Source organism: Anas platyrhynchos, chromosome 39 (assembly GCF_047663525.1).
Source record: "Anas platyrhynchos isolate ZD024472 breed Pekin duck chromosome 39, IASCAAS_PekinDuck_T2T, whole genome shotgun sequence".
Taxonomy (NCBI): Eukaryota; Metazoa; Chordata; class Aves; order Anseriformes; family Anatidae; genus Anas; species Anas platyrhynchos.
In genome coordinates, this window is record NC_092627.1 from 1,249,923 (window position 1) to 1,266,164 (window position 16,242).

At 49.7% G+C, this 16,242-nt stretch overlaps 1 protein-coding gene across 1 annotated transcript; it reads left to right on the top strand.

Moving 5' to 3' along the window:
- The first annotated feature begins 9,511 nt into the window (after positions 1 to 9,511).
- LOC140001213 (olfactory receptor 14C36-like) lies at positions 9,512 to 10,102 on the top strand. The gene has a single exon (XM_072032384.1). It carries the CDS (start codon positions 9,512 to 9,514, stop codon positions 10,100 to 10,102), a length of 591 nt encoding a protein of 196 aa, XP_071888485.1.
- The last annotated feature ends 6,140 nt before the right edge of the window (positions 10,103 to 16,242 follow it).

Here is a 16,242-nt window from a genome sequence, read left to right on the forward strand (position 1 = left end):
TTGCTTGTTTTGTGTATGTTGTCCTGCTAATGGAACAGAAATAGAGTGATAATATATCAGGATTATCTGAGAAAAAACATTTCCATTTTTCAATTAAACCTCTCAAAGCATTTGCCGAACTGCACTTAGACAGTTGACAGATCCCTTTCCTTCATTGGTTTCAGTTGTTCTCTCCAGTACAATCCAGACAATTCATTGTCATGAACCCTGCCTCCCCTCCACACCAAGAATCTAAAAGCACAGAATCCAAGAAAGTCTTCTGTTTCAGATAAACCAAGCTTCGATCTTCCTGTTAAAATGCCCCCTCAAAAATACCATTCTCTAAAACATTTCTATGCCACATTACAGGTAGAATAATACCCATCCTGACAGATGCTATCAGCCATCGGATGTGCCAGCTGTAGAAGACCCCTCTGGCAACCCCACCTGCATGGCCCGGCTGCCAGAGCCTCACGGTGTTAGGAGCCTGCAGATGTGTCCTGCCACACGCTGCCCTCTGTTGTTGCGCTCCTCAGTGCCTCCAAGCCCTCTCTCCTTCTGTCCTCTCTGGGTGCCAGCTGCGGTCAGAGTCCCCAGCCCTGCTGTGCTGTGCAGAGGAGCTGCTCCTGGGCACAGCTGTCTCTCTGCAGTGCTTGCCAGGAGCTGCCCTTGTGCCCAGGAGCCCGGCCCAGCTCAGCAGCACAGCACCCGACCATGGCATCTCTTGCTCTGTGCCCCTGGGCTCCCTCGAGGTGTCCCCAAGGCCTCAGGGCTGACAGCTCCCCAAGCAACAGGGTCTCTGCTGGGGTGTGGTGTTCAAAGCAGACTGAATTCATCATCGACTGGCCTTCTCTGAACACAGGGGAGATGGCTTTTGGAAATGTTATTTGTACTGTTAGAGTATGGTTGTCAAACATGATGTGCTTTAACCTGGTGGGCAGCTTAGCACCACACAGCTGTTGCCTCACACCACCCTCTCCCCCCCTCCCTCCGCCCCAAATCATTATGTGTTGAGGGTAAGGGCAGTTTAAAGGACTGAAGGGGAAGAGAAATAATAATAATAGCAATTATTTTTATTACTATTATTTTTAAGTACAAAGCAAGCCATGCACAGTGCAATTGCTCATTACTGACTGATCTCCAGCCTGTCCCCAACTGGTAGAACATTGCGGTAACCATCTGCACCTGCTCTTCTTTGACCTTCAACCATTGCATAAATGGAAGGGTTCTCCCGGGGACTGGGCGAGGTAGACAGCTCTTTAACATCCTCTCTCTCCAAGGCAGCTATCCCAAAACTCCACCTGTACCCTTTTGGATCTTGGAAGTACCCTCTCATGGGGAAGTCTATGTCAAGGTTTCATAGATCAGCATTCTTCTCCCTCCTTTCTTTTCTGGGCAGTAGTTCTCTTCCATTCTCAGGAGCCTGATTTTCACATCCATTGTTTTCTCCTGCATATAGGGGGAACGGATCCTAGCACAGGCTGCTGCTCTGGCCTAGCAAGAGCAGACCTGGGGGGTCTGTTCTAGTCCCCAAAGTAGAGCTGGGGCCTGTCCCAGGGTCTGGAGTGGCTGCAGGACAAGTCAGAAGTGTTGGAGTAGCTGCAGGGCCTGTCCCAGGGCTTGGAGTGGCACTGACTGAGGCTGCCTTTGGAATTCCCTTTGGAATTGCCAAGGTGATAACCCCTCCTTTTCAAGCACTTCTGCAGTTTTTAAGGATTCTGCATGTGCTCAGGGGGGAAGTTCCAAAGCACTGGAGGTGCCCACTGCTCTAGGTTCCTGCCCAGATCCTCCCATGCTCCCTGCCACTCCTCACTCTCCGGCCTTGGGGCAGGTCTCTGGAGGGCATTCTTCAAGAGTTGTTTATCCTTAAACAACAGTTGAAACACATTCAGGAGACATCGCAGTAGGACGATCCCATGGATATTCTAAGCTTTGTAGAGGTAGTGTAATTAGCCTGGAGGAGAAGGGGGAGGTAAAGGAGAAAGAGAGAGTGAAGTAGTGGAGAAGTGTCCCTCCTTTTTCTTCCTTTAGATTGGCTCCTTAAAGCAAAAAGGTCAAGAGTGTAATTCTTAATACTTTCTGAGTGATGGTTCCTGAGAAATGGACGTGATGGCAATGCTCAGTACAAAGAACAGATTTGTCACGTGACCAGTAATTTTATAGACTCATAAGCCAGTGTTACACAACATAGCAAAATAACTTTAAACCAGCCCCAGAAATGATAAACAGCACAAGAGGAACATATGCAGCAAGTAATGTGCTATACAACACATTTCTGAAAACAAGCCCAACAGTCCTGAGATCCAAAATGTCGACCTTGTGATCAGCAACTATTAAACTGGTCTAATGCTTATAACATTTTAACTTTAGCACTCTGTGGTAAGATCTGTCATTATCTCAACCCTTCGTGCCCCACACTGGGCACCAAAAACACTTGTGGTTTAATGGGACAGTTCGAGTACATCGAATTATTTGAAGAGGTCCAGAGGAGGGCCACAAAGGCGATCAAGGGGCTGGAGCACTTCTGCTATGAAGGCGTGCTGAGAGAACTGGTACTACACAGCACCGGAGAAACCTTCGAGCAACCTTCCAGTGCTTAAAGAGGACCTACAGGAAAGCTGGGGAGACAGTCTTTGTCTAGGAGTGGAGTGATAGGACAAGGAGTAATGACTTCAAACTAGAAGAGGGCAGGTTTAAATTAGATATATGGAAGAAATTCTTTCTTCTGAGGATGAGGCATTGGAACAGGTTTCCTGGAAAAGCTGTGAATGTCCCATCCCTGGAAGTGTTCAAGGACAGGTTGAAATGAGTTTTCAGCAAACCGGTCTAGTAGGAGGATGGTTGGAATAAGAGGATCTTTAAGATCCCTTCCAACCCAAACCACTCTATGACTCTATGATCCCATGTTTCTATGATTATCTGTGACACTGCTACCGTTGTCCTTCTGCAGCCCATAATGTCTCTCCTCAGAGATTTTAACCAAGATTTTTGGTTAGTCCAGCTGGCATCCTGTTACAAGTGGTGTCCCCCATGGGGTCTGTACTGGGACCTATCTTGTTTCATGTCTTTATTGATGACCTAGATGATGGGATTGAGTGTACCCTCAGTAAGTCTGCAGATGACACCAAGTTGGGAGGTAGTGACGATCCGCATGAGGATCTGTAGGTGGCCCTTCAGAGGGACCTGGATAGGCTGGATTGCTGGGTTGAGGTGAATGGGATGAGGTTCAACAAGGCCAAGTGCAGGGTCCTGCACCTTGGCCACAATTACTCCATGCAACGCTTTAGGCTTGGGGCAGAGTGGCTAGAAGACTGTGAATAGGAAAAGGACCTGGGAGTGTTGATGGATGCTCAGCTGAACATGAGCCAGCCGTGTGCCCAGGTGGCCAAGAAGGCCAAGGGCATCCTGGCCTGTATTAGAAATAGTGCAGCCAGCAGGAGCAGGGAGGTGATCATCCTCCTGTACTCAGCTCTGGTGAGGCCACAACTTGAGCACTGTGTTCAGTTTTGGGCCCCTCATTACAACAAGGACACTGAAACCCTGGAACATGTCCAGAGAAGGGCAACCAAACTGTTGAGGGTTCTGGAGCACAGGTCTTATTGAGAAGTGGCTGAGGGAACTGAGATTATTTACTTTAGCGAAGGGTAGGCTCAGGGGAGACCTCATTGCACTCTACAACTTCCTGAAGAGAGGTTGTGATGAGGTGGGGGGTCAGCCTCTTCTCTCAGATAACTAATGATAGGACTTGAGGAAAAGGCCACAAGTCGTGCTTGGTGATGTTTAGATTAGATATCACAAAAAACTTTTCTCTCAAAGAGTAGTCGGGAACTGGAATGGTCTGCTCAGGGAGGTGGTGGACTCACTGACTATCACAGTGTTCAAGGAGCACCAGGACAAGGTGCTAGGAGATATGGCTTAGTAGCTTAGTGGGTAGTATTAGTGATAGGACAGTTGGACTAAATGATCTTGGAGGTCCTTTCCAAATTTGTGTTTTTATGATTTCTATGACTCTATCATAGGGCAAGGGAAATGGTTTTAAACTTCAAGAGGGTAGATTTAGATTTGATAGTCAGAAGAAATTCTTGACTTGGAGGTGAGTCACTGGCACTTGTGCAGTGGGTAGAGACGTCACCCAGAGGGAGTTTGGATCAGCCCATGCCCTTGTGTTTGAAGGAACAGCTGGCGAGAATAGAGATGCAGCAGTGAAATCATGGGAATACCAGAGTGAGAGCAAGGTGGGGAAGATAAGGGGTTGTCTGCAGCCTTCAGGGAAGTGTGGGACAGCACAGGAAAGCATGCAGAGGAGAAGGCAGAGGGCTCTGAAGAGAATGGAAGGCTGCAGCAGCACTGACATCTTTGTCCCCTCGGCCATGGCTTATGAGAAGATGTGTTTTACTCATGGCATTGGGACTATGAATTCTCCTTTCAACGCTTCGCAAATGCTGGAAGGTGTCATACCATTGTCGTTCACATGATATCATGGGCATCACCCCCTGCCCCACAGACCCCAGGAAGAGTGAGACATAGGGGTGCTGGGGGTGCAGGATCTCCCCTCCAGTGGCTGGGGTCAGGCCTTCACCTTCTGATTCACCAAAACAAACCAAGATTTCTCAGCACAGTGCCTTTTCTTGTCTATAATCATGGCTTCCAATTATCTGCCCAAACAATTTCCATGGGAGGCTTTCACAGTAACAGACTAGAATAGCCAACAGAGTCTGGAGTCTAGAGCAGTCTAATACCATAGAATAGAGTAACCAACAGAGGAGAGACAGGTACTCTGATACAATGACAGCCATCAGAAAGCTGATCCCAGTTAGATGGCTTATGTGAGGAGGTCAGGAGTAGCCTGGCCAGGAGAGATGTCAGATTTGGGGTGAGGGAAGAGGAAGTGAAGAGGAGCTTGGAAGCTTCCCTTTGTAGAGGTAAGAGGGTTCATGCAATGTTGATGCTGCTCTAACACTGTCTTCAGTCTTGTAAGGCCTGTAAACAATAACAATAATCCCTCAACCTAAACCTTAGTGCAACATCTGACAGGAATCCACTATTGGAAAGCAGAACTCAAAATATCACCTGAAGAAAAACTCAGCGCAGAGCCCCTTTTTCTTACATTTCCTCTCTTGCACACCCTAATCCCTGCCCTTAACACTAATATTAAAATGCTCTATTTATCCCTAGATTCTTCACAAGCCTAAACAAAACCCTAAGCCATAATGCTTGCCCATACCCTGACCAGAGACCTGACACCACAAACAGAACAGCAAACCTTCCAAATAAAAATTTGTTTACTCTCTAAACCAGAAAGGTAAGTCCCAGACCGTAGAGGACAACAGAGAGGTCAGCTCTGCCTCAGGATCTCCTGCCCCTGCAGGCGCAATGTGACTGTGGCAGGGACTGTGAGGTCACTTCTGTCTCTGCACTTGATAGGGCAGCTGCAGGAACGTGTCACGGAAAGGGACTGTGAGGTCACTTGTGTCTGGAGGTGGCAGGTCAGCCTTGACTTCTCCCTGGGATCTGCACTTTTGGGCTGACATCTGGCAGTGGCCCTGCTAGGCCAGCAGAAGGCACCTGCTTGGCATGCTGACTGGGGGATCCCCTCTGCCTCCAGACCCAGGAGGACCCAGGCAGAAAGAAGACCCCCATATGGGTTGTCCTGTCCCTTCTGCTTGAGTCCATGACTGGGCAGCAGCAGGCACAAGGCTTGGCTGTGTGTAGCCAAGAAGCTGCAAGGCCAGCAGCAGGCCCCTGGCTTGGAAGCTGCTGCTGAGGTGACTTGTGTCTGCTTGTCTGACAGGCTGCAAGGAGCCTGCAGGGTTGGGATGCCTATTTTAGGAGTGGTTTTGACCCTGATGGAGCTTCCTTTGGTAGTAGTGTTATTAATTGCTCAGTCCCAAAATAGGATTAGAATCAATGTTTATAATTTATTAAAAGAATAGAGGTAAGCAAACAGAGCTGGTTGCGTCAGGAGTCTCCGCTCCACCTAGAGACACACCAGTTACATCAAGTAGCTGATTTTTATGCTCCTAGGCTAATACATATTCATTACTACTTCTAAATAAAACCAGATTATTATAATTAGCTTCCGGGATCCAGTCCCTCCTACTGGAGCATGCGCATCAGTTTCCTCTGGGGGTCTCTAGGGGTCTTTCATGCTGAAGGCTCATAGTCTTCCTCTCAGGTTTTTTTTCTTGTTCTTCCCCTTTGTACTCCTTGGCAGCATGTCAAAAGCTTACACAGAGTCCCCTGCAAGTTTTGTCTCCTAGCCATCCTTCAGCTTCTTTCATTCTTCTCCTTAATCTCCTGGCCACCTGGCCAGATATCAAGGGCTTGCACAGTGTCCCATTCAGAAGCCATAACAGTCACTAGTTGTTGGCAGTTGTTCTGAAACCCCCAGACATCAGAGACTTCAAAGAAAGAACATACAAACACAAATAACTCTCTTATTGACACTTCATGAGTAGTTAAAACATTCCTCACAGACCATTCACAGGGACACTCCAGTCACATCTATAGCCGTGCTAAATCAACCACAAAGAAAACAAAAAAGGCTGTAACTGTTAGAAATAAGAGTTTGGAATAACAAAAGCAAATAGGTTCATAGATTTGAGGAATATTTTCTGAAGATTTGATAAATTGACTATAATGAGGGGGAGACTGGGAGAAATATTTGTGGAAGAATTAAATTGCCAGTGCAGGACCCAGAGACAGACAGAACTGCTCTCTGTTGATATGAATTGTTAAAACATTCCTCACAGTAGGAAAGAGCAGGAGAGAAAAAAAATGCCACGAAGAGTACATTGGAAGGATGGCACCGGCCACGAGGAGGAAGAAGTGTCCAGGGGAACAACTGGTCTTGCTGCTACAGACTGAGGCAAAGAAGGCATTAAGTGTCTCAGCCTTTACCTCATCCATTGTCAACAGGTTTTCCCCCCAAAATCCAATAAAGCATTATGATTCTCCCTAATCCTCCTTCATTTAAAGTAGTTTTATTTCTTTTATTTTTTTATTGTCTTTGACAGTAAGAGATGGATTGAGCTCCAGCTGGGCTTTGACCTGCACAGTCCCATAACATTCAGGACACAGCTCCAGAGAAACTGACAGCATGCATGAGAAGAAAGCACAGCAAATGTGGAACCTGACAGCCTTCCATCCCCTAATCTTCTGTGGCTGTGCTGCAATTCCATTTAGCTGGTTACTCCTGAATTATCCAAATTTCCCTGGAACTCTTGCTGCTGCTGCTGTCTGGTCAGAGGTAGCACAATTACAGTAACGTTAAACTGTCTGCCTGCTGACATTTAACAGCTGATAGAATGGAGCATCACTGTGGCGCAACCTTGAGAAACTGCAGGATTTTGACTTCAGAAAACTCTTCACTTTCACATGGAGAAGAGCCCAGTCCTGTACCAGGGGAAGAGAAACCCCACACATCAGGGCAGACTGGGACCTTGCCGAGTGAGCAGTGTCCAGCAGGAGGAGGGCCTGGGCACCACGAGGGATGCCATACGAGCAGTGGTGCCTCCTCACCAGGAACCAGGCCAGCTTCCTACAGAGCTGCCTTATGGGGACCATGGCCACCAAGAAGATCTGAGTTATCACGCTCAGCTCAGACCCGGTGTGACACTGCACGGACAAGTGCCTACAACTAGCTGGTATAGAGGTGAAGGTCTGGGAGTCCCTAGGACAGCCTGGTGAGGAGAGGAGCAAGGGTTCTACCAAGGTGGAAAGTCCCAACACTGAGGCCTGACTGAAACTCACTACCACTGAGGCCTGTGAAGAGACATCTTGATAATGAGCACAAGGTCCTCATTATCTCTGTGCATGCACCCCTGAACCAGGCAGAGGTTGTACCATTCTCCTGTACTTGGCCATGCACTTCCCCATCTCCTACTGCCCCACAAAGAGCCCTGAGCAATGTGGGAAGAGAAAGGATCTCCTTCCTAGGGAACATGGGCCTTATGCTTGGTGACACACATCCAGTTTTTCCACACATCAGTGTCACCTTCATATTGCCTTTGTCTCCTTGTCCTCACTGCCTCCAGGGTTCTGTTCTAACGAGCTCCAAGGGAGGCTGTGTCAGTGCTGGCCCTCAGGGGGACACTGCAGGAAACTTGCCTCTGACTTGGACTTCTGGAGAGCTGTCTTCAATTGTCTCTGAGTGCCTGAGGTTTGTGGGCTCATCAGCAAAGCCCCCAGAGGGCTGATTGCAGTGCCTTGGGCTGGTGCTGTGCTGCTGAGCTGGGCCGGGCTAGTGGGACAGAGAGAGCTCGTGGCAAGAGGACCCTGGTGCAGAGAGACAGCTGTGCCCAGGAGCAGCTCCTCTGCACAGCGCAGCAGGGCTGGGGGCTCTGACCGCAGAGACAGAGTGCTTAAAGGCAGGCAGAAGTGGCAGGATGCACAGAGCTCACTGGGGGAGAACACTTCCCAGCCCTGAACCCGGTAAGTCTCGGGCTGGAGGGCAATGCAGCTTTTGGTCATGGAGGAAGGAGAAGCCGGGGGTGCAGGCAGGGGTGTCCAGGGCTGTGGTGCAGAGCAGGGTCCCTGCACTCAGCCTGCCTGGGAGCCCAGGGGCTTGGGCAGAGGAAGGGCAGGGCAGGGGCTGCCTGCAAAGAGAAGGCACATCCTGCACTCTCTGCCTGCCTCTTCCTGCTCTGACTGTGGGGCAGGCTCTGTGTTAACCGAGTGGTTGGATTTGCACTGGTGACTGAGCTTCTACTGCTTTCAACTGAGACATAAACAGTTTAGTGACGAACCTGAGAATATCCCTTCTCTTCTCTCTGCTTACAGGCTGCACCACAGCTTTTCTGAGCTGTTCTTCAGGATCTGCAGACAAGGAGATGTGATTTTTCAGCACAACCATTGAGTGCAGCCTTCCTCCAGCTGAGTGCTGTAAGCAGCCAGCAGCTGGGCAGCAGGGGATGGACAGAGCAGCCCTCCTGGAAGTGACTTCTGGCAGAGGTTTTTGCCCATAGCAACGACATTTTCCACTGCAGTAGATCTGTGTGCCTGTGTGCTGTGTACAGGACATTCAGCAAGCACAAAGCAGGGCTACAACCACGGAGAGACAGAAAGGTCACCTTGAAAGAAAGATAATGTGAAGGCTTTAATGAGAAAAGAAAGCATTGTTTGGGGAAATTTCCCCTAACAGTCTGTATTTTTCCTTCTATGCAGTACCTTTGATGAAAGGCAGCAAATGCCCAACATCAGCTCTGTGAGCAAGTTCCTGCTGCTGGCATTCGCACACACGCGCGAGCTGCAGCTCCTGCACTTCGCGCTCTTCCTGGGCATCTACCTGGCTGCCCTCCTGGCCAACGGCCTCATCCTCAGCGCCGTAGCCTGCGACCACCTCCTCCACACCCCCATGTACTTCTTCCTGCTCAACCTCGCCCTCCTCAACGTGGGCTGCATCTCCACCACTGTCCCCAAAGCCATGGCCAATGTCCTCTGGGACACCAGGGCCATCTCCTACCAAGGATGTGCCGCTCAAGTCTTCTTTTTATTCTTCTTGTTTGTCTCAGAGTATTATCTCCTCACCGTCATGGCCTACAACCGCTACGTTGCCATCTGCAAGCCCCTTCACTACGGGAGCCTCCTGGGCAGCAGAGCTTGTGCCCAGATGGCAGCAGCTGCCTGGGGCAGTGGCTTTCTCAATGCTGTCCTGCACACGGCCACTACATTTTCCCTGCCCCTCTGCCAAGGCAATGCTGTGGACCAGTTCTTCTGTGAGATCCCTCAGATCCTCAAGCTCTCCTGCTCAGATGCCTACCACAGGGAAGTTGGGCCACTTGTGTTTAATGTTTCTTTAACATTTGGTTGTTTTGTTTTCATTGTGGTGTCCTATGTGCAGATCTTCAGGGTGGTGCTGAGGATGCCCTCTGAGCAGGGCCAGCACAAAGCCTTTTCCACGTGCCTCCCTCACCTGGCCGTGGTCTCCCTGTTTGTCAGCACTGGCATGTTTGCCTACCTGAAGCCCCCCTCCATTTCCTTTTCATCCTTGGACCTGGTGGTCGCACTTCTGTACTCGGTGCTGCCTCCCATAGTGAACCCCCTCATCTACAGCATGAGGAACCAAGAGGTGAAGGATGCAGTGAGGAAACTTCTTCAATACATGTTTCTTGATCATCAGTGATGTGTTCAGAAGATGTATTTCTGATAAGATGCAATTTTGATTCATCTTATATCATATCATTTTTATCATTACTAGTGCTATCAAAACATTTTAATTAATAATAATCCTAACATAAATAAAATGTTATTTGGGAAAATGATACAATATTTTAAAAATTATTTTTCTCTGTTAGAACTGTAAAAATAATTTATTTTGTTTTTAATAATGTAATTCTTACCATTCTAAATGTTACATTTTGTGTTTGCTGTGACCGTATCTTCTAACATACATAGAGAACCAGGCTTCCGTGGTAGATAAAGACAATAAAGATACCATCAGAAACTCATTGGTCTCAGTATCCCTCTCTTCCCATCTCCTCTGGAGCTGGGGCAGCAGCCCCAGCAACCAGGAGGGGCTCAGGGCCAAGAGCCCAGCTGCCACAGAAAGGAGCAGTGTATTTGGATTAGACCTTGTGTATCTAGGTGACAGTCCTGTCGTCTCTATAGCAGGGACGGCACAAAGCATTTTCCACATGCCCCCCTCACCTGGCCACGGTGTCCGTCTTCCTCAGGCCTGTCATAGTTGCCTGCCTGAAGCCCCCTCCATCCCCTGCCCATCCCTGGACCTGGTGGTGGCAGTTCTGTACTCAGTGGTGCCTCCAGCAGAACATGTCCTCATCTGTAGCATGAGGAGCCAGTAGCTTAAGGATGCCTTGTGGAAATTAATGACTAGATGTGTCTTGGATGCAAGAAATGTCTGATCTGCTTCTGCACATGACTTGCAATGTCAATAATTGGAGGAAAAGCCAGTATACCTGTTTGTGTGGTGTTTTTTTTTCTTTGTTTGATTTTTTTTGTGGTTGTGTTTGTGCATATTCTTATTACATTAATTCAGCTAATGAACACCCATTAAAATGATATGGATGTACCTGTTGAATATAGGTACTGGGTTCTGTCCTCTGAGACCTGGCCTGGCTCTGCAGGGGCAGTGCCCATGTGCAGGGGTGCAGAGGAAAAGAGTCCCATCCCAGCAGCACGGCCAGGGAGCACCAGCGATTGGGGCATGCAGAGCTGCTCTCTTGCCACTGCTGCCCTGTCCTGCTGAGCCCGGCTGCTCCTTGGTGCCAGTGCTGCTGTGGGGCTGTGCTGGGACTGCAGGCAGGGACAGGCAGTGGGCATGGCAGTGGCACAACTGGCCTCCACTGCAGCACTTCCCTCCTAAGGGGGGATCTCCTCCAAGGTGGACTGACCAGAGCTCAAGTGCTCAGTCTGGTGTGAGCAGGCAGAGGAGAGCTCTGCAGCCCCAGGGCACGCAGCAGCCCCAGCAAAGGAGCCTGGCAAGTGATTCCTTGCAGCCCTGGGGCAATGGCAGTGACCCCTTGAGCTGGGTGTGCCTCCCAGCCTGCCCAGCACAGCCCTGCAGAGTGCCCCTGTGCCCCAGGCACCACAGACCCCTCGCTTTGCAGAGCAGCAACACCGGCTGGGGCTGGGGCTGGGGCTGGCACTGGGGCTTGGAGGCCACTTCTCCTGTCTTCTAAGCCAGTTACAGGCTCATGGCTTCTGGATATGAACATGATCTTCACTGTGCACAAGGAGCTGACAGACTGCCAACATGGAATGGTGCTAGAACATTGCCTGCAAGGTTCATCCTTCCCTAGCATCTCCCGGGACGGGCACGGGACTGGCTCCTGTGTGTCAGAGAGGCTGGGAGCCCAGCAGGTGTGCCATGAGCTTGGAGGATCACAACCAGATCATTTCTACCTGGGCAGGTCCGGGCCCAAAAAGGGGGTGTTTTGTAGGTGTGGTATTATTTGCTCAGTGGTGTATCAGAAGCACTAAGTCCAGCAGGAAGCGAATGGCTGTTAAACGGCCTGTGAGTTGAGCTCTTTCTGAAGTAGGTGACAGGTCACCCTTGACTCCTGGCTGGGATCTGTGATGTGAGCCTTTAGGCTCACATCTGCCAGTGTCCATGCTAGGGCAGCAGAAGGCACTTGCTGTGCATGTAGTTTCTGAGATCGGCTCTTTCTAAGTACCTGGTAGGCCCTATAGAGGAAGAGGTCTTGGATAGGGGTTGTCATGTCAGAGGTGTCAGCTTTTGCCTGAAGTCATCCTTTAGGACTGCTTTCAGTTTTCTACACAGAGGGGGCCACTGCCTCCAAGATGCTTGGGGTAAACTGCATGATGGTTTAAAAAAAGATAGCCTGGGTGCACAGAAGCCGTTCCATATCTAAAAGTTGGAGACAGGAAACAAAATTTTGGGGTGGTACAAGAACTGCTGGGCACATTATGCAGGGTTCACCTACAGCCTTTGTGTTCTTTTCCATCCTGACTTAGGTGCCATGTCAGTCTCAAGAAAGGAGTAGCCAACAGATATGAGACAGATACTCAGATCATGAAAGCCATCAGAAAGCTGCCTCTATGAAGATGACTGATATGGGGAAGTCAGGAGAAGCCTCGCCAGGAGAGATTTGAGATTTGAGGGAGGGTAAAGGAGTTTGGCCAGGAGAAATTAATGATTTCTGTGAGGTTAGAATGTTCAGGCAATGTAGATTCTGCTGTAACACTGGTTTAAAACAGTCATGTAAAGCCTTTCCCTTATTTTAACAAGTGATATTAATCCCTAAACCTAAATGCTACTCCACACCCTGACAGGAATCCACTACTCTTATGCCTGACCTCAAAGTATCTCTTGAAGCCAAAACGCAGCCCATAGCCCCTTTCCCTTACCTTTACTCTCTTGCTCACCCTGATCTGATCAGCTTGTGGGCCAAAAGAAGGGGAAGGGTGGGAATGCTGTGATGAGCATGGCTCTGCCTCAGCATCTCCTGCCCCAGCAGGAAGAATGTGACTGTGGCAGTGACTGTGAGGTCACTTCTATCTCTGCGCTTGATAGGGCAGCAGCAGGAACATGTCACAGAAAGGGACTGTGAGGTCACTTGTGTCTGGAGGTGGCAGGTCAGCCTTGCCTTCTTCCTGGGATCTGCACTTTTGGGCTGACATCTGGCAGTGGCCCTGCTAGGCCAGCAGAAGGCACCTGCTTGGCATGCTGACTGTTGGCATTGCTTCCTTGCAACAATGTGCAGGGCTGAGGAGGTGTCAAAATGAAGGTCTTCTAATAGCATCACACTACCCACCACATCCCACAGACCCCAGGAAGAGCCCTGATCCAGACACGGGTGTGCAGGGTCTCCTCTCCCGGTGGCCGTGGTCAGGCCTTGGCCCTTCTGCTTCACTAAAACCAACCAAGATTTTTCTCAGCACAGTGCTTTGCCTGTCTGTAAACATGGCCTCCAATTATCTGCCCTAACAAGGCCCTGGGGAGGCTTTGTTAGTAACAGCCCTCAGTGGGGCCCATTAATACTCCAAGTCACTTCAAATTTTCCTTCTGACTTTAGCTTCTCAAGTGGTTACGTCACTCTCCTCCCAGTACCTCAACTGAGTTCAGGGGGACAATCACTTCGCTGGACCTGCTGGCCACACTGCTTCTTACACAAGCCAGGATGCCATTGGCCTTCTAGCCACCTGAGCACACTGCTGGCCCATATACAGCCGACTATCAACCAGAACTCCCAGGTCCTTCTCTGCCAGGCAGTTCTCAAACCACTCGTCTCCCAGACTGTAGCTCTGCTTGGGGTTGTTGAGCCCCAGGTGAAGAACCCAGCACTAGAACCCCAGAAAATAGAAAAGCAGGGAGCAACCTCTTGGCTTTATTCCGGGCAGCAGCTTTGGAGAGGTGTCCAGGCTTCTGGGTTTGCCCAGAGCAATACCCTCCTGTTACTGTGGTGCTAGCAGGGAGGCCATCTGTAACCCAGGGTTGCACAGTGCCTGCTGCTGCCTGCACTCACAAGGATGCCACTGCAGAGAAAACAGGTCTGTCAGCAAGGTACATGAGATCTGAAAGCTTGTCCAAATAAAAGAGCACAGGAGAACACACTGGAAGCCAGAAGAGAGCAGCAGTGAAAAGGCCACGTCCTGCTGCTGGCCATGGCCATGGCTCCAGGAAAGCAGCAGTCCCAACCCAAACTCCATGTAGCAGCTGGGCTCTTGGCCCTGAGCCCCTCCTGTGTGCTGGGGCTGCTACCCCAGCTCCAGAGGGTATGGCAAGAGATGGCAGCTGATAACAGTGTAGTTCTAATGTCTTGTTTTATTTACATTTTTTAATTGTGTTTCTCTACAGAACCTGCTTCTTTCAGTAATTAGATGACTGGGTATGATGACTGAGTAGATGACTATAAATGAAAAAATAAAAATAAGATAATTAGGTAGCAGGTTAAGGATAACATCATTTAAATCAGAACAAATAATATGTAGAAAATATTTATAGAGAAATATATTAACAAAATTTTTCCTCACAGTTCCTGAAATAATCAGGGAACTCACAGACAATGATTGCAAAGAAACATGTATCCAAAGAGTTTCCTCACTGCATACTTGAACTCCTGGTTCCTCATGCTGTAGATGAGGGGGTTCAGTGCTGGAGGCACAACCGAGTACAGAAATGACACGACCAGGTCCAGGGATGGAGAGGAAATGGAGGGGGGCTTCAGGTAGGCAAACATGATAGTGCTGACAAACAGGGAGACCACGGCCAGGTGAGGGAGGCACGTGGAAAAGGTTTTGTGCTGGCCCTGCTCAGAGGGCATCCTCAGCACTGCCCTGAGGATCTGCACATAGGACACCACAATGAAAACAAAACAACCAAATGATAAAGAAACACTAAAGAGAAGAGCCCAGACTTCTCTGAGGTAGACATCTGAACAGAAGAGCTTGAGGATGTGGGGGATTTCACAGAAGAACTGGTTCACAGCATTGCCTTGGCAGAGGGGCAGGGAAAATGTGTTGGCCGTGTGCAGGACAGCATTGAGAAAGCCACTGCCCCAGGCAGCTGCTGCCATCTGGGCACAAGCTCTGCTGCCCAGGACGCTCCCGTAGTGCAGGGGCTTGCAGATGGCAACGTAGCGGTCATAGGCCATGACGGTGAGAAGGGAATACTCTGCTGTGATAAAGAAGACAAATAGAAAGACCTGAGCAGCACATCCTTGATAGGAGATGGCCCTGGTGTCCCAGAGGGCATTGGCCATGGCTTTGGGCAGAGTCGTGGAGATGCAGCCCAGGTCGAGGAGGGCGAGGTTGAGCAGTAAAAAGTACATGGGGGTGTGGAGGCGGTGGTTGCGGGCTACGGTGATGAGGATGAGGCTGTTACCCAGGAGGGCAGCCAGGTAGATGTCCAGAAGAGCGCAAAGTGCAGGAGCTGCAGCTCGCGCGTGTCTGTGAATGCCAGCAGCAGGAACTCAGTGACTGAGATTCTGTTGGACATCTGTTATTTCTGTGATGTGGTCCTGCACAAAGAGAAAAACAGTAATACATGTAATACACAACAGACTTACCGGAGGATAATTCAATTTTCTCATTTAAAAGCATCAAACAGACTTTCCACTTGCAGGCAGTTATTTTGAAGGTCCCTTTAATGACTTCCAGATGATTCCGAGTCTCTCTGGGAGAAGAGTGCTCTTCTGTGGGCAGTGGAAGCATCAGTCCTGCACTACAGCTCTAGGTAGCAACGTGGTAGGAACATGGGGTAATCTTAGATTCACTTCACTCCTGGTATTGATGGGAATTCCCCAGTTTTGCTCCTAGTTCATCACAGAGCAGACGCATGGAGATTTATTTACTTATTTGTTTCTTGTTTGTTTTTATTTGTACTCTTTGTTCAGAGCCCCCAGCCCTGCTGCGCTGTGCAGAGGAGCTGCTCCTGGGCACAGCTGTCTCTCTGCACCACGGCCCTCTTGCCACAAGGTCTCTCTGTCCCACGAGCCCGGCCCAGCTCAGCAGCACAGCACCAGCCCAAGGCACTGCAATCACCTCTCTGGGGGCTTTGCTGATGAACCCACGAACCTCAGGCACTCAGAGACAATTGAAGACATCTCTCCAGAGGTCCAAGTCAGAGGCAAGTTTCCTGCAGTGTCCCCCTGAAGGCCAGCAATGACCCAGATCTCGTTAGAGCAGAACCCTGGAGGCAGTGAGGACAAGGAGACAAAGGCAATGTGAAGGTGACAGCGATGTGTAGACAAACTGGATGTGTGTCACCCAGCACAAGGGTCAGGCCTTGACTCCCAACTCAAGGAAGGGAGATCTTTCCCTTCATACCTTGCTTAGAGCTCA

What these genes read in the sequence shown, in the direction of transcription:
- LOC140001213 (XM_072032384.1), top strand. Translation starts at nt 9,512, where the DNA reads ATGGCCTACAACCGCTACGTTGCCATCTGCAAGCCCCTTCACTACGGG.